The sequence below is a fragment of the Buceros rhinoceros genome, unplaced genomic scaffold, assembly GCF_000710305.1.
Source record: "Buceros rhinoceros silvestris isolate BGI_N320 unplaced genomic scaffold, ASM71030v1 scaffold10406, whole genome shotgun sequence".
Lineage (NCBI taxonomy): Eukaryota > Metazoa > Chordata > Aves > Bucerotiformes > Bucerotidae > Buceros > Buceros rhinoceros.
The window spans coordinates 72,579-100,455 of NW_010416994.1; the positions used below are offsets into that span (position 1 = coordinate 72,579).

At 38.2% G+C, this 27,877-nt stretch overlaps 1 protein-coding gene across 1 annotated transcript in view; it reads right to left on the reverse strand.

The window, feature by feature from the left end:
* Window positions 1-27,877, reverse strand: part of PARP8 (poly (ADP-ribose) polymerase family, member 8) — a gene marked incomplete at its 5' end in the record, with an annotated part of 60,698 nt that overhangs the window by 27,715 nt on the left and 5,106 nt on the right. The window contains 11 exons of the mRNA XM_010138009.1: window positions 5,306-5,401; window positions 5,501-5,554; window positions 7,819-8,383; window positions 10,496-10,621; window positions 12,317-12,383; window positions 15,356-15,446; window positions 16,505-16,565; window positions 19,388-19,482; window positions 23,903-23,980; window positions 26,330-26,400; window positions 27,733-27,822. Coding sequence (XP_010136311.1) covers window positions 5,306-5,401; window positions 5,501-5,554; window positions 7,819-8,383; window positions 10,496-10,621; window positions 12,317-12,383; window positions 15,356-15,446; window positions 16,505-16,565; window positions 19,388-19,482; window positions 23,903-23,980; window positions 26,330-26,400; window positions 27,733-27,822 — 1,394 coding nt within the window. The remainder of the gene's footprint in view (window positions 1-5,305; window positions 5,402-5,500; window positions 5,555-7,818; window positions 8,384-10,495; window positions 10,622-12,316; window positions 12,384-15,355; window positions 15,447-16,504; window positions 16,566-19,387; window positions 19,483-23,902; window positions 23,981-26,329; window positions 26,401-27,732; window positions 27,823-27,877) is intronic.

The window sequence follows — 27,877 nt, forward strand, 5'->3', positions numbered from 1 at the left end:
TACTTCATCCGTCGCAGAGATAAGGGGTACCACTGGGTCAATCCACCGGGGCAAGACAGTTCATTACACCACCCCCGCTGGGAATCGGCAGAAAACGGAGAAGGTTCTACCCATTTTGCAGAAGGAGTCTTTTACTGCTTCAGGGAAGTAGCAGGTCCTGGACGTGTCTTTCTCTCCTTCATAAAGGTTTCCAGTCCAGAGGCGTAAGATTCAAGAGTCCTGCGCAGCATATCTGAGAGAGCCGCAGCACGGACAAGATAGAGAGGAGGGCAGATAGAGCAGAGGGGGAAAGCAAGATGGCGTCGAGTCTCTCAACACTCCCCCTTTTATGACTTCATTCAAAGAGGTGTGTTCTCCTTCCCGGAAGCTTGGAAGAACCACAGCTCTCTGGGAAGAAGAAAGCCAAACGACAGAAGAGCATCCGGTTCCTCCATGTTGAACCCAGGACAACTACTTTACCAAGAATCCTTCTTCCAGTAATATAGCTCCAGTTCCTTGTGAAAGCATTAGGTTTGTGAGTGTACTGAGGTCAGGCCATCTAAATAATGTAGTTTTATCTATACGTGCACTGGTGGAGTACACACAGGAACTGTATGTGTAATTCTGGTCTTCTGTATTTCAGAGAACTTCTGGAGCTCAAAAGAAATCTGGTTGTTCTGAAATATCCATACTTTGCTCCATAAAGGAATTACAAAGTGAAATACAAGAATTTTGTCCTTATTCATCTTCAGGAAGTCACTAAGTTAGCCTTTTTATTTATCCTCAATAAGTAACTAAGATAGCTGAACAACATCCCACAATTCCGGTGTACAACAGGATCTCTCAACCAGCAGCAAACATGTGCATGATTAAGACCCGTACTGTGTGCTCTGGAGCAAGACAGATGTCCATTGCAAGAGCATAAAGCCAAACATATGCACTGTGTTCCACAACAGATGTCTTCTATACAATGTTGTCTGCCACATAGATCTAGTGCCTAAATAAAGCTACACAAAAGAGACACGTCTTGTTGTCATCAAGTTGCTTACATTGGAAAGAAGATGTCAAGATTTTAATAAAGCGAAGTAAACTGAAATAGATATTACAAATATAACACCCCCAGATAAAGTTATCTAGGAAAAAGAAACACAATACTGAGAAGAAAGCTTGTGCTGAGAGAGACCGATTTAAAGATATCTTATAACTAAGATAAAAACATAGCCTGTAGAGCTAATCTGCAGAAAGGAAAAATTTTATCTCTCAGTTCTACTTGGTATCTTCAGCTCCTCTGAGGATGAGACATATGAATTATGCAATCCGTTAATAACCAGCACAAAAAATTACACCTAGGTATGAGAGTTAACAGTATTAAAATAATTACTGTGTGATGGCGACTTGTATTTTTTTAACTCCATTTTGAGACAATGAATTAAACTGCACTATAATTCAGGAAACACGTCAGGCTGACATACTGGATCAAATACAGAATCAAATTCCTTTTTGTTTTCTTTGCAGCTGCATAAAACTCCATTAAATATAAGAAAATCAAACTTAAATACATTTTAAAATATTTTCTCAAGTGATAACTTTGCTATGCTTTTATAAATTCATATGCCTTCCTCGTTGTTGAAGAAAAGATCTAAAAGGTAGAAGGGGAACTCATCATTAAGGATACACACACCCAGACACAGAATCATAAAATGATAGAACTGCTTAGGTTGGAAGACCTTTAAGGTCTAACAGTTAACCCAGCACTGCCAAGTCCACCACTAAACCATGTCTCTAAGTGCCATATCTACATGTCTTTTAAATTCCTCCAGGGATGGTGACTCAACAACTTCCCTGAGCAGCCTGTTCCAGTGTTAGGCAACTCTTTAAGTGAAGAAAGGTTTTCTACCTAAACATCCCCTGGTGCAACTTGAGGCCATTTCTTCTTGTCCTACCATTTGTTACTTGGGAGAAGAGACCGCGCATCACCTCGCTTACAATCTCCTTCCAGGTTGCTTTAGAGAGCAGTAGGGTCTTCCCTCAGACTTCTTATCTCCAGGCTAAACAACCCCAGTTCCCTCAGCCTCAACCTCAAAAGACTGGTATGCTAGACCCTTCACCAGCCTCATTGCCCTTCTTTGGACACACTCCAGCACCTCAGTGTCTTTCTTGTAGTGAGGGGTCCAAAACTTATCACAGTATTCAAGATGCAGCCTCACCAGTACCAAGTACGGGGAGACAATCCCTTCTCTACTTCTGCTGGCCACACCATTTCTGACACAGGCCAGATGCTATTGGCCTTCTTGGCCACCTGGGCACTCTGCTGGCTTATATTCAGCCAGCTGTTGACCAACAACTCCAGCTCTTTTTCCTCTGGGCAGATTTCCAGTCACTCTTCCTGAAGCCTGTAGTATTGCAGGGGCTTGTTTGTGACCCAAGTGCAGGACCCACACTTCGTCTTGTTGAACCTCACACAATTTGCCTCAGTCCATTGAACCAGCCTGTCCAGATCCCTCTGTAGAGCCTCCTGACCATCTAGCAGATCTACTCACTCACCCAGCTTGGTGTCGTCTGCTAATTTACTGACGGTGTGCTCGATCCCCTCATCCAGATCATTGATAAAGATGTAAAAGAGAACCGGTCCCATCACTGAGCCCTGGGGAATACCACTTGTGACTGGCCACCAACTGGATTGAACTCCATTCACCACTGCTCTTCGGGCCTGGTCATCCAGGCAGTTTTTTATCTGGTGAAGAGTACACTCATCCAAGCTATGAACGGCCAGTTTCTCCAGCAGAATGCTGTGGGAAATGGTGTTAAAGGCTGTGGGTTTTTGTCCAGGTAGACAACATCCACAACCTCCCCCTCGTCCACTAAGTGGGTCATCTTGTCACAGCAACAGATCAGTGCGTCCATCTGTGTGGAGGAACTGTTCTTTAAAGGAAGACACTGGTGAGCCATACAGAGTATTTAGTCTGAGTCATCTCCTGTGATACAACCAACTACAGATAGAGCCTACCTAAGCACTGCCTTTGACATACGCACATCTGTAGGAAACAGGATTCAGACACAGAATCTAAAAATATATGCAAACTGTAGCAAGGCTCGGATTATTACGAAATGTGGCGAAGCTACTGTGGTATCAAAAGTATAAGCACCCTTAAAGCTCTTTAGGAAGCTTATATGGGATCCATTAAGTGACACAAGGATAGATTGCATGTAGCCTTACCTTAGATGAAAGACCCTGCATTCTGCTTAATAAAGTACTGTATTTCTGTGATCCAGTATTAAATATAAAGTCCTTTCACCTGGGTCAGTCTTTATTTGCTTTATATATATTATACATATATATGAATGTACGAGTAAGTGTGAGCGCAGCTGAAGTATGTAAATAAACCCAGAACTGGATTCTTTAGGCAGCTTCTGCCAGAGCTCTCAGTAAGAGTGAAACATAAATTTCCTTAAAACTCTTTGGCAAGCTCATGCTCAATTCAAACTGAGATCCTTTCTCACCTTTTACAGAACCACAAACTCATTAATGGATCCACATCACTTATTGAGTCATTCAAGCATGCATAGAGCATGCCAGATTTCCTCCCACTATCTCCTTCTCCCCAGGTTATATAACGACATAGTTTCATTTTTTGAAAGCTTGCTAGGTTATGCTGCTTCAAAGGTACTGATGATACATGTTTAGTGCAAACATGTTTGCACTTTCCTTTGCTTTGAAGAACACGCAAACTCTCAAACGAATAGCTAAAATGATCCCTCTTTAAGATGAAGACAGAGAAAAGTTATTCTGGGGGATTTTAATCTCTAAAGCGGGAAGCAAGAAGAATTCAGATTTTTTCATTTAGATCAGACGACTTTCCATTCTGTTTTCTTTTAATAGTTCTTCATGTGAACAGGAATAAATCCTACTGTTTGCTATGGCCTATGGACAATAGGTAAAACCCAATCATTTAAATAATTATATTATCCAAACTTTACTCACTATCTAAACATTACTCCCTCTGTCTTACCTCATCCTGTCACAGGTAACATGCATAGCATGTGCATTCAAAGATGAACAAGGAACTGATGCCTTTTCTACAGCCTTCTAATCAGGGTTTAGTTGCTGATAAATCTGGCAGAATATCCATGTTTTTAAAAGGTAGATATGAGCTTGAAGAGGCAAAAAAACACCCGGTAGGATTTTCAAAAGTACAGAGCTTTGACCATGACTTAACACGGTATTAACTGAATATGTAGATACTTTTGCAAATCCTATTAGCAGCTTATTTGCATACCCTGCCTGCAGTCAGAGTGCCTGACCACAGTGTCACTGAGTGTCATGGTGGATGACACTGAGGTGACTTCTGCAACCACGTAAGCCGTAACTTTCCTGAATTCCGTTCATGGAACTAGCACAGACTGTGTCTGCTTCAACTTATGTGTAGTTGCTCACCACACACTGGAGAAATCGGCAGATGTCAGATCATTCAGCTGGTATTACACAGTTGGCTTTAGTCTTTTAAGGGTACTCAGGTTTCCACAAGATTCAGGACAGATGAAACAGGAAGGATCCTAAACTGCAAGATCAGTCCTGAAGGTAAGAATTTTATTCTCCTAATATACTCTTTCACAAAGTTGCAGTGATCAGTAGCTCCAGGCAAAGTGTGTCTCTCATGACCAGTCTTTTTTCACTGTATGCATTTACCAACAGCATGAGAGGATACAACACTCAGCATGCAAAATTCCAGTTATACAGGAATGAAGGGAAGGAAGAGCTGCCTCACTGGCCTGACTTTGGTCATACTGAACCTCAACAGTGCCCCCGGACTGGTTCACTGCTAGGTAAGACACTTCACAGGGCATTTCCTTGTACCGCCTTTTTATCATATCACAGAGGATGGTTCATTCCAGTGGCTCATTAGCCAGAGAAGGTCAGAAGAACCTCACAGCCTCAGCACCACAGTACCTGAAAACCCTGGTCACGGTGTGGTAAGAGCTCAAGGACTGAAGTAACTCTAAGCTTATAAAAGAATGCCAGAGGACGCTTTTCCTCTATATTATCTGGTTGTGACAACTGTAGCACATTAGTGTTCAGTGAAATACTTCCTCCACTTTAAGTTTCTATGGTATAATACAAGCCTGATTTCCATGCCCCTCACTTACAATACATTTTTTCCAAACACACCGGTATTTAGATAATATGCATTACATCTTTGCATCTTAGAAGGATATTAGGATGAAATGCATCTGAAATAATTCCATAGTTTTGTAACAGGTTTGTAACATCCATTGCTATTTAAGGCATTATAAAATGCATTGTTTCTCCAGCAAGCACACCACTTACCCTCAGCATAGGGCCATTCTGGAACACATGGGGTTCATCACAAACTACACAGTATTCATTCAATACTGGTATCCGCTGCTCAGCAAATTCAATAGTCTGAGAACAGTGAAAATGAGAATAACAACATCTGCTTAAAAATAATTAACAGTCAGCTCATGCTCCCATTTAATAAATGGGTAAGATACGACATCCTACCTGCACAAGAAAGCCACGGTCTCGTACAGGAATGCATTTTGCACCATAATTTTGCTGCAAGGAAAAAGTTGAGGCAACTTTAATGTTGGTAGACTAATTATAAGGAAATGGTAAAACATTTGTTTCTTTTTTTCATGCAAATATGTTAATTAAACAATATTTGCATCTAAAAAGATCTCTCATTTGCATAAACAAGCCATTACAAATAATCAACCCTTTTTGGTGTTTGCTGAGTGTGGGGAAGATTTTTAGCATCTCATTTTAGTTCTTGAATTTGATGAGGTTTTGAATCTCAGCATCCCAAAACTTTAATCTCAGATGAGAACACTAGTGCCTTCACCCCATTCTCATAAACTTGCATAAAATTTTAACTGCAAATTGCCTATCCAAATATGGGCTATCTGCTTAGGCTTGAAAGACTAACGGACTCTCAAAACGCCTGAAAATAGTTTTCTTTTATACCTAGTATGATCTCACTTCTGTAAGCATAAAGCTAACATATCTCTGTGCTCAGATCTTACTCAAATTCTTCCTACCTTTTTCTTTCAACACACAGCAACATTAGTCGGAACAAATTTCTGCTACAGGAGTCAGTAAGGTACAAAATTCCTTTTAGGTTGACATCTATCTCAATCAAACCTTGTTTTGAACAAGAGTCAAATCAGCTCCATTTACAGCTTTTTTGGGTTTTGTTTATAGGCTTCCTTCCTTTCACTTCTCTAACTGCTTAATTGGGGAACTTTTCCATTTTCTCTCCTGATCGTGTTCATACATGACACTGAAATTTTTTAGCTGAGAACTGCAGAAAAGTTAGGGTCACACTTCATTGCTTCCACATTTCACTGACTTTAAATGAAAGTTAGGCACCCAGGCTACCCATGTATTCGGTGCCTGAATGTAAAATATGAAATGGATTGCTGATGCCCTTCTGCTAACATCAGTTGAACTACATCTAATTGTGTATGTGATGATTTTCTCTCACAGTAAATGCATTCTAACATTAAATTACTGGTAATTTTTATAGACTGCTAGGCAGGGCTTGCATTTCTTCCGTATCAGCTGATGACATCAGTAATGAAACCACTTAGTCAACTCTTTATTATCTTATCATAATCAATGGGATTTTTCCTATTAACTTCAGGAGAGAAAAGTCTTGCTACATTAAGACATCCTCTGCTGATTCAGAAAAAAAAAATGTATCTCTACACTTTGACAAGTAAAAAGCCTGCTGGCTGCCCTTAAATTAATATTGCTGTGCACATAACAGGAACCAACCACACAGCATGTATATGAATGATTTTATGATAGTATAGCACTGTTTTTAGATCTGATGAGTATAGCTTGCAGCTTATTAAACTAATTTACCATGAGACATAGCACACTCAATGTAATTTCATTATTCAGAATGCACTATTTCAAATACATGTATGGCATTTCAAGCAAGAACAGCTTTTTCTTGCTGAGAACAAAGCACCACCAGGCTAACAAAATGAATAGGACTGTCTCCTCATTGCCTCTCCCCAGATCTTACCCAGAAAACAGTCCAGTAAACAGTCAGGTGCCTTAAAAGAGACCTTCTCTTTCCTCTGAAGTATAAAAGTCATCTTGTAAGAGCAGAGACAGAAGAATTAATTTTGAGTGCTCTTTCTTAAATTTATGAATATGTGCTACCCTTTGTTTTCCCAATCGATCATGCCTCTGGGGAAAGGAGGCCAGTGTGGACCTAAGTCCTTCCTCAACCTCCAACTGCCACCAGCACGTTTGAAGGTTAAACCTTTCACAAAGCACAAACGCGTAAGAGGTGAGTTGAATCATGACTGCATTTCTTCCACTATGATGATGATCACAGATGCAAAGACCAGAAGGAGAGGTGACCTGGCACCTGAACAAGCCAATGGATGATTGCTTCCCCGCCAAAACAAACAGTGAAATTAAAAAAGACCTGTGTGACCATGCCAATTTTGCAGCACAGAAGCGCACACTCCCTTCTTCCTGCAGCAAGAAGGGAGGCAGGGAAGTGGATGACTGAACTTGCCCCATGGCCAGCAGGCACACTGAGCTGTATTCAACATGACATGTAAAATATCTGTGTCGACCTAAGCAAGTTCTGGGTTTGTAACTTCAATATATGTGCCTGCGCAGTTGTTTAAATCCTTCTAAAAAGATGACTCTGTTGCTCTTGTCTTCCAATATACTATATATATCTAATGTTTTCATTAACATATGCCCTAAGTTTTAATGCCTTTGCATAATATGCCTAAGAGCACATTTGGAAAATAATAGCAGAAAAATGAGCAGAATAAAAAGTTATTACGCACAGCAGCTTGTGAAGGTGAAGATGAAGATGGTGTTAAGATACCAATAAGCCCTGAGGTAAGAGAGAGCCGCCTGCTCTCTGCTATGGTGGACTCCTTGAAAGGCTCCATTTTGGATGATTTAGGGGCATTGGAGTAAGTCTTGCTGAGTAACTTGTGACTCTTCAATCCATCCAATTCTTCCATTCTAAGATTACTGGAGTAGGACCTGCTTAAAAGTTTGTGGGGCTTCAAGGTGCTGTTGTGCTCACATCGAGGGTCCCCAGAACATGACCTACTTAACAGCTTATGGGGCTTTAAAGCAATGCACTCTTCCTGCTTCATGGCTGCAGAGCAGGAACGGTTCAATAGTTTGTGCGATTTAATAGCCATTGTCTGTTCAGCCCTAGGGTCACTCGACAACGAGCGGCCAAAGGTTCTGTGAGATTTTGTGGCGCACATATCCTCTGCCTTCACTGTGCTAGAGCAAGTCCTTCTCAGTAGCTTGTGAGTTTTGGAGATGCCATCCTGTTCCGACTTCAGTTTTGATTTATTTTTACCACAGCCAGGTGGAGGATAACTAGGCGACCTTAAAAATAAAGAAGAGGAAGACAGAATTGGAGAATAATCAAATTCTTGTGCATACCAAGCAAGAGCACACATATGTAAAAATTTTTAAGTGTCACCTGCCTTCATGTACTTCACTAGTCATAATTGAAGCCCAACATTAAAAAAATTGAGCAAATGTATGTAAGACTAATTTTCCAATACTAAATAGACATCTTACTCCTATTCCACCCAAGTTCATTGATCAAAAAGACGACTAACTACTTAAGTTGAAGTTAGAGCTATATCCTTATAACTTGTAAAGCTCGCTATGTCTCTAAACAAACCATTTATTCAGGAAACTATCTTTGAAATGAAAACCACGTATTTCACATGAGATCACAACAGATTTTGCTTATCAAAATCTGTCTTTCCTATGTAATCATCATGGCATAATCCCATTAAAGTTATTGTCTTCTGGACACAGCATAACAAATTCTATGTCCAGATCCAATGGAAGATACAACGAGAAGTGAAACTTGCAGGCAGTATATAAAATCTGATTCAGCTGAAACTAACATCATTTTTTTAAACCCTCACAATAATCAGGGTGCCTCGTGGAAGACAATTTGATGTCCTTCTTTCCTGCTTGAGACAAATTCTAGCTCCGTAACATTAGAAATGAGAAAATAAGTGACCTAAATTACGAATACATAAAGTAAAAACCAAAGGGTTTTTATGAAACAACATTCACACAAATTGTCACATTTCTGTAAGGTTCACATTTGCCTGTCCTTGCAAAGAAAGAAGATGTAACAGGTATGCTGAATCATTTTTCTGTACTTTACATGCAGCTGCAATCTTTGGAGTATTTACTGGGCTTGGATCAAACAGAAAAGAAGTGAAACCCCAAGGGGAGAGGCTGGCAGGTTTCCCCGCTCTGTTAGCAAGTGGTGACAGGAGAAGATGCACGTGGAGGTTGCTGACTCACAGTTGCAGTTGGCTCACTTCTACCCTCCTTCAGAATGAGGCAGGAATGGTGTTCTAGAGAGAAGGAAAGTCCCTACATTTGTGCTGAGCCATTTTTGAACAGTCACCTCAGCAGCAGCCTAATCAAGTGGAGAAAGATAGGGCCAACTTTTGTACCTCCCCTCTGAATAAAGCCAAATCCCAGTTTACAGCCTGTGGTAGGCAAGGATGTGTGGCATGTTAGGGAATGGGTAAACATTCTACTTAAAACACCACCTTCCTCTTCTGCTTTTGAAAAGACAATCTTTTGTCATCTTTGGTATTCCTGTCTTCTTCAAAGTGAATGACTGTCGTACTCCCTCTCTTTCTTTATACACAAAATTTAGAATGTCAAAATTCATCGAACAGAAGGAATGTTCAAAGAAGTATTCAATTCAAATTCACAAAAGGGGTGATCAGTCAACCCTTCATAAGCAGGAAAACATGCTAGAGTAAATAGTCACATTCCTCAAAGAGGTAAAATCAGAGCCTGATTTTACATACACTTATGAGTAACTGGCAGAAGTCATAATGAATTTAAATTAACTACTTACATACTATTTCTTATGTTTTTAATGCCTTTGTTGTTTGAAATTCTGTGCCTGCATTTCAGAAGTGGTGAACATTAATGTACTTAAAGTGAAGATGGATGTGTGCTCAGTGGCTCTAAAAATCAATCTTTCATTGATGACTTTTCTAGTTTTAAAAAATTAAAAATACACACCACTATGGAAAGAACAGCTAGATGACCATGATCTTTTAAATATATAAAATATATATATGGTATATATTACTTATATTTACATTCTTGCTATTCAAGTAACAGTCATATGCCACCAAGCTATAAAGATACAACTACAACAAGTTGTAAAGTTAAATAATTTAAGATCAATTGTTTCCAGCTCTAGATGAAACACGGCTGTTTCAGAGATCAGGGCACTTAAATTCTCTGCCTTCAAATAGTTTTAGAAGCTGCAGAAGTACCTAGTTCAGTTTTTATGTCATACAATGGAAGGACTGGAAACCCATGAGGTAATACATAAATAGAACATGTCTCTGTGGACAAAAGTCAACATTTCACCTTGTGACATATGCTGTGGATTTTGAACAGGATACAGTATTAACAGTCTATTTTCCTTGCTGTTACCTGCGCAATGTAGAAAAGATGTGCAGAGGGGATTTCACCTTTCTGTCAGACACCTTCTTATTGTGCGTACAATTAGTTTTCTCTTTGCTGTTCTTCCACTGTTGTGTGACAAATGTCTGCATAATTCTGCAAATCAAGGAAAAAAAAGAAGATTTTTTAATCCTAGCCAAGACATACTCACTTTAATACTAGGGTGTCTCTGTTCACCACATAGGCAGCATGATGCAATGTCCTTACTCTACAGGCAGAGTTTTTCTGTCACGTATGTAGACTGGGTGCCTTAGGTCCTCAAAAATGCTTTCTTTTCCACATAAAACTATTTTACACAGAAGTCTTATGGAGAATATCATCTGCGTAAACAACCACTGCAAGAAGTAGGCAGTATTGCCTCTCATGGAGATCTAGAGACAAACCAGAGGCAACCCATCCAACTACAGGCATCTGTCTCTCCAGTGACTACAGCGGTAGACTACAGCATCCACACTGCTGAAGGAGGGGCATATTTTCCTAAGGCACAAACATGAAGGTAGGGATGTTGAATATTACGCTATCCAAAGAGGGTTTACAGAGAAGACAGAGCCAGACGCTTCCCAGAGATAAACAGCAAAAGGCAGTGGTCTCAAGTTGAATCAAGGAAAGCTTAAAAACATAAAGGCTAGAAAAAGAAGGCATCCAGAAGAAGCACAACAGGTTGCTCACAAAGGCTGGAGATTTCACAGGTCAGCTGACTGAATCTCTGAGTAAACTAATCTAACTTTGAAGTTAGTGTTACCTGAAGCAGGAGATTGCACTAGGTGACCTCTAGTAGTTCCTTCCAAGCCAGATTACTCTGTGACTCTAGCAGTGGGTGTCTCTGAGTGATAAAGTCATAGTAGAAATTGGTATAGACTTTATTGAAAATTTAGTGAATCTCCAAAGATGAATATCCTGTTGCCACAGCCATGAGGGGCTATGGAGTTCAAGGGTATTCTGACTTCCGCTCAGTTGTGAATTATGTAGCTATGTCCTTGAAAATGTGTTATGGGAACCTTTAGTAATTACCTGGTGCACAAAGCAGAGAGAGTGGAAGTACTGAAACGTTTTAAGAGATTGTTCATGTCTGGAGAGCATTTAATTTTTTTTTTCTTCAAAGTCATGTACTGTAGAGATTTTAATGACACTGCTTCATTTTTAAGATTTCAAACACACTGCACTGAATTTTTTTGAACACCAAACAGCAAATGACTTTTTCTTAAGGGATTTTTAATGTTGTAATGGTCAGATATCAAAGCCTGTATTCTTGTAATTTTATTACATACACACAAGCATATGTGAAAAGATGGCTCAGCAAAATTGTATTAAATTTACTTGTACCATGAACACATGAAATCACTGATTTTTTTGACTACTGTTTCCTCTCGTCCTGAAAACGCAGATGTCCTAATTACTGTGGTACATCCTAGAGGCCACCATGAAAACATAGTCCCCTTAGGGTATGCATGATGCTCAAAAAGATTCCTACTCCAGAGGCATCTCCACCTAAGCAGAAACATGAAATTGAACACTCCTAGCTAGTCTTTTGAACTTTTGTAGTTTACTTCCTAAACAGCAGCAAAGCGACAGAAAATCCTGGCAGGCAGCACAAATCAAGTTCTTCTCAACAACTGTCAGAACTGAACTTAAAAAGGCAAATCCCGTTGTTTTTTATTTAGAGCAAACCAAATTCAAAACATGTTGATCCAACCAATGTTACAACTACTGAATTTTATGCAACATGGTCCCGGAACTAAAAAGAGTGTAATATTTGCCTAAAACTAGGGATTTACACTTTCCTAGACTTACTTTTTCAGTTGATGTCCCAGACCAAATCTTTCCTTGGTAGAGATCTGAAATACATCCACAGTTGGCACTACAGAAAAAGGAGATATTGACTGTTGATATATGAACTTACAACAATAATCAAGAACTCATGACTAAATACGTCATATTTAAGGACACTGTTCTATCTGGAATTTTACTATAAGCAATGCCATTGAAGCAATGGTGAAAGACGACATATCATCTAAGCCTATTATGAAATGACTGGTCCTTTTAGGACCATAACATAATTTGTAATTTAACAAATTAGTATTTTATAAACGAAATTCTCTCAAGTGTATCTCTTTCCACTAATTTTAATTAGAAAAATGTGTCTTTGTTTTGTATAGTATGCAAGTACTAGAAAGCAGCATGAGATTAAATGGACCTGGACTGGCAATTCATCTCACTTAATCTCTTAAAATTTTTTTCCAAGTAAGTCTTTTCACACTACAGTCAGTTCCTGTGACTATGAAGAAAAACCCAGAGTGGAATAAACTGAAGTAATTAGCATCCGGGTTTTCTTTCTGAGGGCATTTTAATACAAGATCTGTAATCATCATCTATGTGCCTGATACATGAACTCCAGGGGCCAAGAATATGCTGAGTTTTCCTCAAGACCCATCCTAACATTGGTATGTCTATATTCATCTGTCAGGAAATTGACAGTGTACGAGGTGAAGGTTGGAAACTAGCTCCTGGTATTATTAAACCCTTTAATAACATTTACTAGATAGAAGATGGAATTCAGCAATTGTTGAAAGATCCTCAGGTCCTCAAGGCAGGACAACAGCCAACATATATTACAAGCTCAAATAGATTTTACACTTTGTATTACATAAGGTGGTAATGAGTACAGTAAAATAAAAAAAAGAATTAAAATAAAAAATCCAGGTTTGGTTCAAATTTCATTTGAACAAGTAAATCAGCACTTTAAAATCTATATTCTGATCACTCAGAAAGCTAGATTTTAGTAAGAATGTCAAAGTTTATGCTTTAATTTTACTTTAATAAATTACGTTTTAGAATAAAATACAATACTCCTAACCTGGCCATCTTCTTTCGCTTAGTTCAGAGCCCTGTAGATACACTTTCTCTAACGTTATTCAAATATAATCTCATCTTTTTAAAGACAAACTGATGATTTTTTCAAAAGGGATGAATGATTTGATCAAAGTAGTAACTTCATCTATCCAATAGTTGGAACCCACACTTTTGGACTAAATTAATCCAATGAACTTTTGGGGAAAACGACCCATGGACCGAGGGACTCACACCTGTGTGTATATACGTATTGAGAGAGGGGAAGAATTGTAGTGACTTGGGTATGACATAAATGATATGGACTCAGGGGTGGAATACTGTCCTGGTTTCTCCAGGATAGAATCATAGGCCAGCCATGGTGTTGCAGGCATTAGCAGTTTTGAGCCAGCCAGGGGAGCTGACTTGAGTTGTCTCACAGGTGTATCCCAGACCATAAACAGCACGCTCTTTACAAAGGGGAAAGTTTGCTGAGGATTAGGCCTCCTCCTTCTCCTCCTCTTCTTCCCCCTCCTTCTCCTGATAGTCTCCTTCCCTGGAGGATGGGGGCTCACTTACCATTTTGCTCTTGAAGATATATTCATTGGGCTGAGTATAACTTGTATACTTTATACTGGCATTTGGGATTAGTTTGTCTGTTTCATTGTAAACACAATAGACGGTGGATCTCATTGTCCTTTTCTGGTAAATAAAGAGACATGGCTGCAAGAGCAGCCGAACTCATAAAACCAGTATCAGCAAAGCACTTGCCTCTGGCACTTGTGGGAGTGCCTTTCTTGGTACTCAGGCACTCCCACAAGCAGTCAGCTGCAGTACTAGGAACCAGAACTAAGCTCCTCGTTTAACCTTCTCAACAGTGCAGAAGATGCCTTCTTGTTCCTTGTCATTTCACTAGATCATTTCACTAAATCATTCTTACTGTGTGCTGCTCTTCACACTTCACTTTCTCTTATTTGCTGCACTTTTCTATTTTTGAAATTACATTTTGATAGAAATATTCTTAATACTAACAGTTTTACCTGCTATAGCAAATACAAATTTTAAGATCTGCATATTTACAAAAAGGATTTAAGCAATAAAATACAGACAAAAAGATCAAATTCAAGCAAAAAAAATTGATGTAACAAAATACTTATTTGAATGAACAGAATATAGCATCGGCAGGCAACATATGCTATAAAAATAGCTCAATGGGACAGATTTTGCAAAACGTCTTGTGACTGGAAATATCTACTCATTTTCCAGGAGCAATTCTCCCACAGATACAAGCCTGAGCTGACAATTTGTACTGGAAGCCTCCAAAGCCAGGCAAGTTTTGATCCAAATTAGAACATAGTTCTATCTTCCCACTGTAAAAAATATATCTGAAGTTGACTCTTGCATATAAATGTTTCCAAACTTTCGAAATCAGTTGATTTTTTGGGAGTTTGAGCATTTTTACTCTTATGAGGAAACTTCACTCACTTAACAACTAATCCAAATCTAAAGATTCCCAGAGTTCTTACAGTCATATAGCAATCATAAGCCGAAAGGATAATTGTCATGGCCTGATTTTACAAAGGTGTGTGAAAAAGGGTATATTAATGTGCTGCATGGATCTACGTACACACACCTTATCAGTAATATCTCATCTGTGCAGATGATGCCAGATTTCCAAAATCAGGAAATCACAAATTAGAAACTGTAGATCTCTATTCCTTAACCCTGGTTCCTAGGGGAAGTACTTACATTTCAAAGGATATCAGGAAAACAAGTTCCAAAAGTTATCCTATGAAAGTTTAAATTAGATGGCCATGTCATTACTGAAGGCCTAGCCATGCCAACATATGTAATCATAACTTCAAACCCGTAGGACTGTTCTCAGCAGTAGATCTAAGCACATGCAGGGTCAAAAATTTGGCAGTGAATGAATATCTATCACCCAGCACATGGCTCAGACTGAGACACCATACAAGGCACATGGAGAATACACAGGTGACTAACCTGGACCATTCAAGTACTGTGTAAGTGAACAGTGCAATCGCACTATTATAGGCTCTGTGCGAATTACATCCCAAGCCACAGCAATCTCTTCCTATTTCAAGATAAAAAGAAAACAGACACTGTTAGCCATCATGAGGAACAGCTGCATTTTGTCAGCCTACATTAGGGTTGTTATAAACACCATCCATTCATTTACCCAGTTGTGGAATATCTACTCCAACTTCAAGCTTGAGACTTAGGAAAAACTATTGCCTGCTGATGCTCCCTAAGAACAGTGTTAGACTGCTTCCAGTTCTTGAGTATGCTCATCTGAAGTGGTTTATAAACAGGTTTATACACAGCACTATATCTACAGTGCAGTCAGACACATTCCCATCTATCAAGAGATACTGCTTCAAAGCTGGGAAGTAAAGCAGCAAATAAAGATGGAAAGGAAACTCATCCCATAACACAGGGCAAAAGAAACATTTGCTCCTTAAGACTGATTAAAATAATTCAAGGTACAATCACATTTTCTTAAATTTTAGAACAGCCCAAGTACAACTATCCTATTTGTTGTGTTGACCTGAGAACACCTGTGCAGAAACTAATGATGCCCCTAAAAGCACTCATTTTTATTCTCTATCTAGAGGATAAGAAGTTAGTGAGCAGATGAGGTGAGGAAGTGTGGAGTTAATGACAGCACAATTGTTAAGAAGCCATGCTGCCAGTTGGCAGCACCACTGTCCTATGTCTCTTTTGCCACTCAAGCCTCTCCCTAGTAAGCTGCAGATGTTGAGAAACGCACAGGAGAGCTTCAGCCAAGGTCTTCTTCCCTCTAAGATCTACGAACTGCTTTTACTTAACTAATGTCTAGGATAGCAAAAAAATAAAATGTATTTCATTTATATCAGTTAAAACATTTACCATTCACAAAGCGTGTTTGAACGGAAATGCACATGCACTAAATAAAAGCCTACAAAGCATTTTAACAATGTGAACAGAAAAGGAAACCTTTCCACTGAGTAGCAATCAGTAATGTGACAGTAACTAAGCAAGTTCAAGTCTGCAAAAAAGAAAAGTCTCAGTGGTTGTCTAAAGAGTCTGATGTGTAGCAGAATTAAAGGGGTATTAATGTTGATTATGTAATTCTGTGATTAGATTACTTACATCAAGAAAGCTAACATCAATATGCAGATCAATATCTACATCATCAATGGCTCCATATTCCCTGAAAGGAAAGAATTACATTACATTACATTAGAGCTCTTTAAAATACTCCTCAGCTCAGGAGGGAAGATTTTTAAAAGGATAATCTTGTCTGTAAAATCAGAATGGTTCTAAAATACACATTTACATAGATTGGATCAATATTGCCAGCGAGTGACTGTCGCTGCACTGAAGATTTCTTTCAGCAGATCTTGCTTAAACAGGCTAAACACTTTTTTTTTTACTAATTCCTCCAAATTCTCTTTCCATTGCTGCTATGTAATTTTGTCTCAGGTACTGCAGAAATAAATCAAGAAAACAATAATGGCTTGTATTTATGAAAAAAGAAAACCCTAATCAATTTCCAAAAGTATTTCGGGTTAACAGTCAGCAGCCTAAGGAGAGGCTTGAGATAAATCATTGAAGACAAATACAACATCTCCTAGAGGGTGGCGTATTATACCTGTGGGATTGCTTCCTACATTCAAGCATTTGCTTGTTAAAACATAAAGACTGATCTGTAATACGCTTAAGGCAATAGTTACCTCTATCTTAATCTGTTACGTGTAGAATTGCTGGAATCCCCAATGTTCAGATTTAACTTATGTTTATAGGTGTTTCATTGTCATCCGAAATCCCACATTTAAAGTTTCTGCCTCTTATTTTCTGATTGCCCTCCCCCAAAGTACTTGAGGACTTCTGAAAAACGGGGCTAGAAAATACTCACTCATACACCTAAACAAAAAATTGCTTTCCTTTTCATTTAAATTACTTAAATGGACAATATTGTAAAAGTGCAATCACTCTCAAGCTTTCAGAGACTAGCTTCTAGTCACTGTGGTTTTCTTTGCACTGCATTTATATGTTTGTTCTCACAGTGACTCCCATGCCTTTCTATTAAACTAGACTAACACAGTACACACAAGCAGTTGTGCCTAAATAAATTGATAAGGTAGTTTTGAAAACTTGAAAATTTGAAATGGCCTTAAGTTGTGCCAGGGTAGATCTAGGTTACGTATCAGGAAAAAATTCTTTACAGAGAAGATTGTGAAGCATTTGAACAGGTTGCCCAGGGAGGTGTTGGAGTCCCCATCCCTGGGAGTGTTTAAAAGATGCGTAGACGTGGTGCTGAGGGGCATGGTTTAGGGACCCTGGCAGTGCAGGGTGAACAGCTGGACTCGATGGTCTTAAAGGTCTCTTCTGACCAGATGATTCTATGATTCTGTATTTTTGTGAACATGACTATCTTCTACCAAAGTGGCCTCTCAGCCCACAGTAGCTTCTAACTTGCACTAGAAATCCCTTGGCATCTTACGAAGTTTGGTGGAGGGAACCCCTTTCACTAAACCTCAGTATCCCAATGGTTCTTTCTCTCGATAAGACATGGCCACACATGGCAGGTAAACGGCTGGCCAGAGTTGTGCTACCTGCAGGCTTCCAAGCAACCCTGACAGCTGCTCCAGAGCCTGCTCATCCAGAGCTCTACAGGCGCTTGCTGACCTCCTACAGCTCACTGAAGACCCAGCTTTGAAACAGTGTAATTCTTCACCTACTGAATGGCTCAGCCACTAGCCTATATAACAGTGGCCTCAGATTTTTTTGTTAATTTTCCAGAAGATCTCATGAACAGACTGTTAGGAACTCTTAAGTAATATTTATGATTGCAGGCTGGTCTTACATGACTGAGATTCAAAAGGCTGTGAACATGCACAATTTTATAAATCAAACAAATATAGCTGAATTAACAAAACACAGAAATGTTAGTGGAAGAAAGGATAAGATAAAAATAACTTACAACTCTGGAATTTCTCACTGAAATGCCTTTGCCCTCATTCCATCACAATCCTAGATTTTAGACACATGATGCTGACTCTAATTCTACTTCCCCAGACTGAAAGGGAGAAACAAATAATGGTTTCTTCCAGCACCTGCAGCTTATGATCTGCTGCCTATAACGGGTCCATGAACACATCCTGATTCTGAAGCTCCCAGAAGTCCTCCGTCTATCAATTCATAAGCAATATAAATAGATACTGAAGAGCCTGGATCAGCAGCTTCAGAGGTCTTTCTTGTGGCTCTGATGGCTGGATTTCAAAGGGCAGTGGTAAAAAGTATGCAGGTATAGGAATTGCAGTTTTTAATGTACAGTTCACTCTGTGACAGCAAAAGACTACTGAAAGAGGGTCAACTGTCTAGGAACTACGCATCTTAGTGGGTGTCACTGTCAGACGGACTTCTCTATCCACAGAGAAGTGGAACTGGAAGAGAGGGATGAAACTGAATGCTTAATACTGTCTTTCTCATTTCCAAGAATTTGTAAGTATTTTCAAATGCAAGGAAGTGGAAGAAGCATTAAACTTTTCTGAAGAACTGTTATTATGTCTTCTCTTTTTTTCTAGACTAGAAAAATCCAATTCCTTCAATCTTTCCTCAGGGAAAATATTTATTAAATCTCTTACCATTATCTCTTGTTCATCTCCAGGGCAAAAGACAGAATATGACAGAAAAGGAGTTTAACAACGGTTTACAGTAAAACCGAATAGTAAGTTTCAACAAAATACAACAGCTCAATCAAATACTGACTGAACTGCAGAAGAAAATGATGTTTTAGAACAAGATTCCAAGGGCTTGTTCTTTGCACAGCCAGTTGTATCAGTACTCAGTCACAAAAAAATAAAAAAACAAACCAGCACTATTGCTAGCCAGCAGTGCGCCATCCTTTTGCCACACAATATGCAGAAATCACCAGAAAAGACTTGTGCTTTGACAGTCAGGAAGGGACTACAAGGAACTGAATCTCCAATACGTAAAAGGTTTCACAATACAGAGAGGTCAACGACATACCTGAGAGATACTGCATTAGGTCCATAGATCTCTCTCACTGCTGTTAAATCAGCCTCCAGCTGTGGGTGCTTGTGAAGTTCTCCATCATAGTTAACCTACCAGGAAAAAAAATATCCTAGGAGTTCTTGTTTATTTCATTACTGGCACCTGACTTAAGCTCTTGAAAGTTCCCCCTGCAAAATATGTTGCATAAAGATTCTTTAACATCATGTCAGTAAGGACACTGTTTGATAAGCTGAAGCACTGAGGTGGTCTGGCTTTGCTAAGCAATGAGATTTGCAAAGCAGGCACCTCTTCACTGAAATTTTTGAGGGTCCCTGTTTGTGGGAAGAGAAGCTGCAAAGGATTCATCCCTCTGTCCTGTCTTGTCCTGGAGTTTGTTCTGGTACACTTATGCATTTTAACACTGTTAAGCAGGAGAAGAATCAAAAGTCCCCAGTCATATCATACCAGCCCATCCATTACAGGAAATAGGTTTGCTCCCTCTTGCTTGTTGTCACACTCTCATATATATTAGACACAGAATGAGCTGCGCACAACAAAAGAAGCACAAAACTATGCTTCTCACCTTCTAAATTACATTTTCCATCTACATGTTAGCTTTGTTCTATCCACCAGTGCAATGGTATCAGATGAAAAAAAAAATTAAAGACCACTTTCCCATTTTACCAGAGAGGGTGTAAAGAAACAAGTATTTAGACATCATATCTCTTTTTTTCAAACTCTATATGAAAAATGGAAAAAGTGATGTTAATGTTTCTACTATCAAGCAAAACTTGTGAGCTGGTTTGGTTGGACTGCATGAACTCAAAACAATTAACATCCTCCTACCTTCTACAAGGACAAAAATATACCACTTTAGGCTTCTAATAATCTATTCATAGTGTATTACTACTTTCTTGTTAAGAAATATGCTTCTGTTGTGTGAACCTGATTCTACTTCTTTACAACAATTCGAATGACAGTAATTGCACAAAAGTCGATGAACTCCCTACATTCGGACAGATAGAGAAACGAGAGCAGGATTCGACTTGTACCTTTGACAAATCCAGAAAACAAAGCACAAGACTGTAATTTATCCCTTTAAACATACATATTTCTCCTTTTACAGGAATTCCTGTGGAGAATTCTTTCTGTTGCATAACTGTCTCTAAGTGCAGTACTGTTTCTTCTGTGTACATCCTAATCTGTAGGAGACCAGTGCTGTGATACTTTCAGCTCTGATATCAAGAGATGTACTTCTGAATCTAATTAAATAAATTTCAACAGAATTAAAATAATAATCAGCTCATCACTTTTTACATGAGTAAATTTGCAAAGAATGATTTGATTAGACTTAGAATTCTTCAAATATAAGAAGGGCACAGGATTTATCAGCATAGCATGAGCATGTGTTTATCAATTATATCAATGGTATTCATGACCACTAGTGTATAATCCAAGTATCCCTCCCCTGTTTGGGCAGGCATGTCAGATCAATTTTCCATGTAGAAGCACAGCAAGAAAACCTTCATTATAATTTCTTTTTTCACTTTAGATAGGGGCAAACAAATCCTTTTTACATGCTCATTACTCAAAGATGAATTCTTTAAAGATGCATAAATAATTGCTGTCCTGCTTCCAAAGACATCACACCAATCATTTCCTAAATTGTAGCTGTGGCACACTTGCCGCTTTTGCTGGTCCTAAACTACATTTTTGTAATCAGTCCTACGTATCAATAATAGCAAAAAACCCAAAGGAACACTATGCAGAACACTGAACTGCTCCTCATTATGCTTCCTCCCATCTATTTTCTAAGGGTAAGAGGTTATGAACTCAAAAAGGCAACAAAGCAGAGTGTTCTGGCAAATTGTTAAGACCCCAGTATGGCATTTTCCACCTCTGAATTACTGCCACTGACATGCTGATGAATGCAGAGGAGCCTGCCAGAGTTTTGTATATCTGCATTTGGAAGTATGTCCTGTAACTGAAGCACAGGAGAGAAAGTGCCAAAGGCAGTAGCATTACTGTTTCAATCTTCTGTTCTCATTTGCAAAGGTAGGAGATAGAGATTCAAAACAAGAATTAACAAAGAGTCTCAGAGAAAGTGAATACAAAAGCTAAAAAATCTGGTAACTTTCCTGTGCCTGAAAGGCCTGTGTTTAGAAAGTCTCAGTTTTTAAACTGAGACCTGATTCTGATTATGTTGTCCCAGATAATGACAAAAGTTGCATTTTTAAAGGAGATTAAGCAATCTACGAACCTAAATCCCATTGAAAATCAATAGGACTTAAGCTATTGAATCACTTAGCTACTTTAAAGCATTTATCCATTAAATCCTTAGGGAGGATTACATGCAGATGACTAGGAAGTGGATACAAACATTTAATTTATGACCAAAAGGTTGTATCTTGTTTTCACTGCCCAAACGCCATTTCCAATCTTCCATGGTCCTGCTTCACCATCGGCTGCTCTCTTGTCTTTCCAGCTGTAACCACTTAGAAACATTAAGAATTAACCCTGACCTCCACCTTTCCCAACTGTATTGCACACAATTACACTGGCATCTATTCCATCTAGTTGCCCAAGTCAGTATTTTTGTCCCCTTTTTCTGTGGGCACAGCACAAACTTCCCTCAAATGAAGCAGCTTGCCTTGCTTGTTCCCCACATATACAGTCAACTATTTAGTCTTCCCAATACACCTAGTGCTCACTTAATAACTCTTCCAATCACTTCATTTGAAAAAGGACTGTTCTTTTTACCTCTTGAAGGACTTTGCTCATTACCCGATTTCCTATTTATTTTTTTAGTTCTCAATATTTTCTTCAATTCTACAGATCTTCTTTGGAATTTTATTTTTTGAATCACGAAATTTTAAATTCAAAATTTCCTTTTTCCTACACTTTCTGTGATGCCTTTTTTGTTTGTTTGTTGTCCTTATTTTGCTTTTTTGAATATCCTGTACTCAAGACATTCACAACCACCTGATATCTCATTTTTATTGCTGATCTAACTGGGTTTTTTTGCCAGTTATAATTCCTTCAGTTAAATGTATTACCTAAAAAAATGTACAATGCAATATCATGTGGTTTCCACTACCAATATAAGGCAACTAAATTCTAACCAGTATTGTCTACGACACAGCTCTTTTACACCTTGTAAAATGATGTACTGTTCTCTGTGTTCATACCTCATAAGCAACATTAATATTTATTCATTCATTTGGGCTCTGGCAGGCATCCTTTACCACATGTAAAAGTATTAGTGCTGGTTCAAGAAATAAGCACTCCCAGCTGTTTGCTGCCTTTTCCTTCACCTTGAGGTTACTGCCCTTTCTGCAGAGTTGAAAAATGTAGCCAGAACACACAACTCATCACTACAGGGCAAGATCAGAAGATTTTTCCTCTCAGGCAGATTAAAATGACACATTGCTCTTTGCACTAAAGTATGTTTGCCCTGGTGTTCCCTGGGGCTGTAGGAGTCGGCAGCTGAATGTAGGCAATTCCTGCAGTAATTTCTAAAATGAACATGCATCAACACCCCGTGTAAGTTATTTCCGACACCAAAAATACATTCCTTCAGTTCCAGTTTCAACATAACTTTTAATAGCTTTTTTTTTTGTCTTTTGAGTACAACACCTCGGCATATATTCTGTGTTCAAGCCCCACCAAGCCGTTGGCTCTGCAAGATAAGAGGCTTGTTGATGTCCTGCTCATAAGCATCCCACGCTCTCTGCAACCAGCTGCCACTGCTGGCGTGCTCCTGTAGCCTTGGCTCTGCACCCAGGGCATGGATGGCTTCAGCCTCGAGGCTGAGGCAGTAACAAATTTCATAAATATCAACATCATTTGATAAATGTTCATCAAAATAAACAGTTCCAATAACGTAAGTGAGGAATGATTCCTTTGGGGCAATAGTTAGACTAAAAAGAAACAAAAAATAAAGAGAGCAGTGTGAAGCACTCTACCGATATTGCAGGACAAAAAGAGAGATGAAGAGATTTTACTTCCCAATACATAAAAGAATGTAATAATAACTGATTCTGCTGAGGGAACAAGAAGGAAAGACACAGAGCAGTCCATTCACTTAAAAATATCCAGCATTCTTCAAGGTGAATTTAACTATAGAGCTCAGAAAAAAGAATGGACATGGCACTTCTCCAGAAAGAAACAGATTTGGATCCAGCCTGACTTCCAATTTGTATAAATAATGGGATAAGCTTTAAAGAGTGAATATCTATTTCCTGGATAGCAACTGGCTTCTATTTTCAAATGTTCTGAAAAGTACTTGCTTTTTCTATTCTTCCAGCTTTCCAAATGTAAACAAACTAATCTTATTTTAAATTTGATATAATTATACAGTATAACCTAGTCAACATTTCTACTATAAATCTATGTATATATACAAGGCATTCTATTCAATGTTGAATAAACCTAAGAAATTACATACTATCATAAATTTAAAATGGAATGAACAACAGAAGCTTTCAAATAATAACTTCTTGAAACTTGTGCAAAAATTTCCTCCATTACCTGTCCTCCATAATAAAACTCCTCGGAATCATTATCTCCTTCGGAGTCTTCTTCAACTGTGCTGTTGTGCCATGACTCCTTAGTGGAAAAGGAAAATTAACAGTCATATAAGCAATATACTTATGTTGCATTACTAGTTCTAATTATAACTACAGGAATTATGTTTTTACAAATAAGCTCATAGCACCTTTTATTACGAGATCTTTTAGTATTTTTTAGTTTAGAACAGTACCAAAAGGCTGTTTTAAGAATTATGAAATATCAGACAAAACAAGCACCTACTAACTGGGTGCATAAACCCCCCCAATTATATGTTGGAGAAATAATGTTTTGTCTGGCTACAGACACAGTGTGGTATTTTAAGAAACGGGGGAATTCAGTAGACTATGCAGGGATGCTACACTCTGTGCTTGTGCAAAACAAAGCATAATTGACCCACCCAGACAAGTTCTGGACTTAACTCACTTGGTGTTTCAGTGACCTAATAAAATTTAACTTTACTTTATTCTGGTAAATCAATTCTAATAGTTAAAGGAAATAATTCAAGTCTGAGCATGGGACTGCCTAAGTTCCTTTTTGTGAAAGCCTGACACATTGCTACTTAATTATTATTTTTAACATAAGTTCCATCCTGTTGCCAGAAAAGTTCTAACTTAATTTTCTGATTAGCTCTGTTCTGAGACTTTGAAAATTAAGGATTACAAAGTAATATGCTTACCCAAGAAAAACCTGCTCTAAACAGGCTGCTCTGTGAGTAATTGCACTCTAGTAAATAGAACTGGTACAGACTGCAACTCAGCATGAGCTGAAGTATTATATTCTGCTTCCCACCAATGGAACCTTTACTTATAATTATGTAATTGCTTGAAGATATTAATTCTTGTTACCCACAACCCATGTGTTATCTCTAGGCCCTATGCTCACAAGGATCCCCTGAAGAACACCGGTTAAAATCACAATTCGTTACTTCGACCTGAACACATGTACTTACTGCTTATTTTGTGTTTATGTCCTGCACAGAACAGCCATAACAGAATAAAAATCCGATGTATGAATCAAAGAATAGAAGTTATCCCTAAATCCCATATATTCATAAATGTCAAATACACCCTTATCAACAATTTATATGGTCAGACATTCTAATTCCATTTCTCTACCTTTGCCTCTAAATTCCTGCTCTATTTGCTTTATGTATATATAGAACAAAAATTGTACTTCAGCCAATTTCACAGCAATTTTCTATGACAAGACATAAAAAAATTCTGCTTCTATTCCACTGAAAAAAACCAAAGTGTCTTTAGTCTTGTTGGATAATATCCTTAGCTGAAGGGGAAGTCCATGTTAAAACTGAACTCAACTGAACAAAAACTCAACAAAAACCAAAGAGAAATTAAACTCTCACATTAGAAAAATGGCAAACCCATCTTATCCTAACCAAACCTTTAACAGTCTAGCCAATAGAAATGGTCAGTGTTAAAGACTTTTAAAGGTTTTTTTTTCCCAGTACTTTCATATTTAAGTACCTTGTTCAACCAAAAGCAAAATAAAAGCTCAAATTCTGTCCTATATATCTCAGGTAAATTCTTTCTGCACTTTTTCTAGTATTTACCAAGCCTAAATGCATTGATAAGGCAGTAGAAGCAAAGTATTTCCAGAGCAGCTTTTCATATCAAATCAGGTTTCATCTACTGAAAAAACCAACCATACACATTAGTGTATCTAGACGTGCTTATCTCTCCTTTCCGTGATCAAATACAGATCCAAGCCTAAAAAGCAATCATCAAGTACACTCAGCAATCACCCTTACCAAAGGGAGTCTTTAAGTCAAGCACCTGAATTCTTGATACAACGCTCAATTTCTTGCTTGGAGTAGCAGCCTATGTGGTACTTTCTTTGAGCCCGTAATATTGTCAAGCCCTGTAGATTGTATGTTAGTGCCACTTCTTTCTTGAGTTAATGTCCCAGTGAGACTTGTCCGGGACATACGCCAGTGGTACAGCACAAATACAACTACGACTGGAAGGCCTTAATGTCGCAGCTGCTACTTATGGTGAACAGAGTCATACAGAGGTCTGGTTAAAAGAGCAGGTTAAAAGGTAATGGCATCATGATCTACTTGTCCAGGAGACCTGTATTTTTAGGGCAGACAGGGTCTATACCATTATAGTGGTCTATAAGTCTATAAAAAAACCGAAATAAACATCAAAACTGTATTTCCTAGGATGGAAGCATCCCTATCCCAACTAAGCAATTCACTGGTTAATCTGCATATGGAACCCAGAGAACTACGCTCATCTTCTAAAACACGTAAACATGTACAGTTTTCACAAGCATACATTTGATAGGAAATCTATGTAAAAATTCGTATTATTTTCCGCTGTTTCTTAAAATACCTTCTGTTAAAATATGCAGACAAGAAATACATACCTCGCCATTCTCCCTCTGTAATTTTGATTTTATGGATAAGCAATAGTTGACATCACTGGTTTTTCTTAATTCTTAAAAGAAAAAGGAGAATAGGGAATATCTGTGAAAAATGTGAAATAATTTTGCATATGCAGACTTGAAATTCTTAATTGCAGTAGTAGAGCAAATAAAGAACAGATATGTTTAACAGTTAACAGATACGGAAAGCATCAAAAGAGTTCACAATACAACAGTCTAAAATTAAGAAGCTACTGCGTCTCAGAAGACTCATATTATTAACTGGGAAATGAAACTCAGCTAGTCCATCTAGGAGATTCATTTTTCCCTAATCAGTGATTTACAGTTCAGTGTCATTCATTTATTTTGAATATTTGATAAACAAATGAAAAATCAAAACCCCTCAGAAATACTGAATCAGATCATCTTCTATACAGAGCATAGGTTTTTCTTTTACTTTAAACGACAGGCTTTATTTCTTTTTGAATTACAGAAATTTATCTTAAACTTCTGGCTATAAGGGCCAGTTTTCATTTGGGTGCCACTGCACTTATTTCAGTAAAATTATTCTTGATTTATGTCGGTATAAATGAGATCAGAGACTGAAGATCATATGGGTTTTCCAGTGGAATTCAATTGGAATTCCAGTATAATTCTGTGTTATGAAAAAAAAAAGCTCTATAGCATTCTAATAATAATAAAAATACTGCAAAGTCAAGTGTTCCTATCTGAAGAACTGCCAGAATTAAGACTGCTCTATGCAGTTTCTCCTGCAGCCTCAGGAGAAGTCATCAGGGAGTTTGTCAGTTAAAATTTAAAAAGTCTCTACGGACTAGCACAAATCTTGATTATATATTGTATAAATGTGCCTGTATGTCTGAAAAGCATACTCCTGAACGTATCAAATACTTTTTGAAAGTATGCAACAATTTCAAATAAGAGATGTCCAAAATCACTGGGGAAAAAAGCCATTTTTTTCTATAGTCTAATTTAGTGAAACAACTAAACCATTTTGTTTGAAATTTCCTGAAATAATTCACCAGAGGCAATTGTAGTTGTAGACTGTTTCATCTCCAATGGTGAAGACACAGTGAAGTTTTAAGCAAGTGAGCATGAAAACTTAATTGGGAAGTATTAAGCACCTCTAACTGTTTTCAAGAATTGTTTTAGCACAGACTGTAAGACATTAAAAGAATAAAACACATTCTGCCTACGCAACCATGGTGATCCCCACAAGAAATATTTTAATTTCTTCTATTCTGATATGCAGGACAATTTAATCAGGAAGACTGTGAGAAAATAGCAATCTGTATAGCTGCACGCATTAACATATCTTCCTTCAAGTGCAGGCAATGTCTTTCCTCACAAAATATTAACTTGATAAAACACTCCGGACATAAGATTACCTGTAGCAATTTGGTGGAAAATTACTGGAATTGGCTCTGTTGTAACTAACACATCTTCATCGTTATCAGAACTGGAAACATAAGTGTTATCTACGAAAGAAAAACATCTTGCATGGTGAAGACCAGTTGTGCTCTGCCAGCCCCT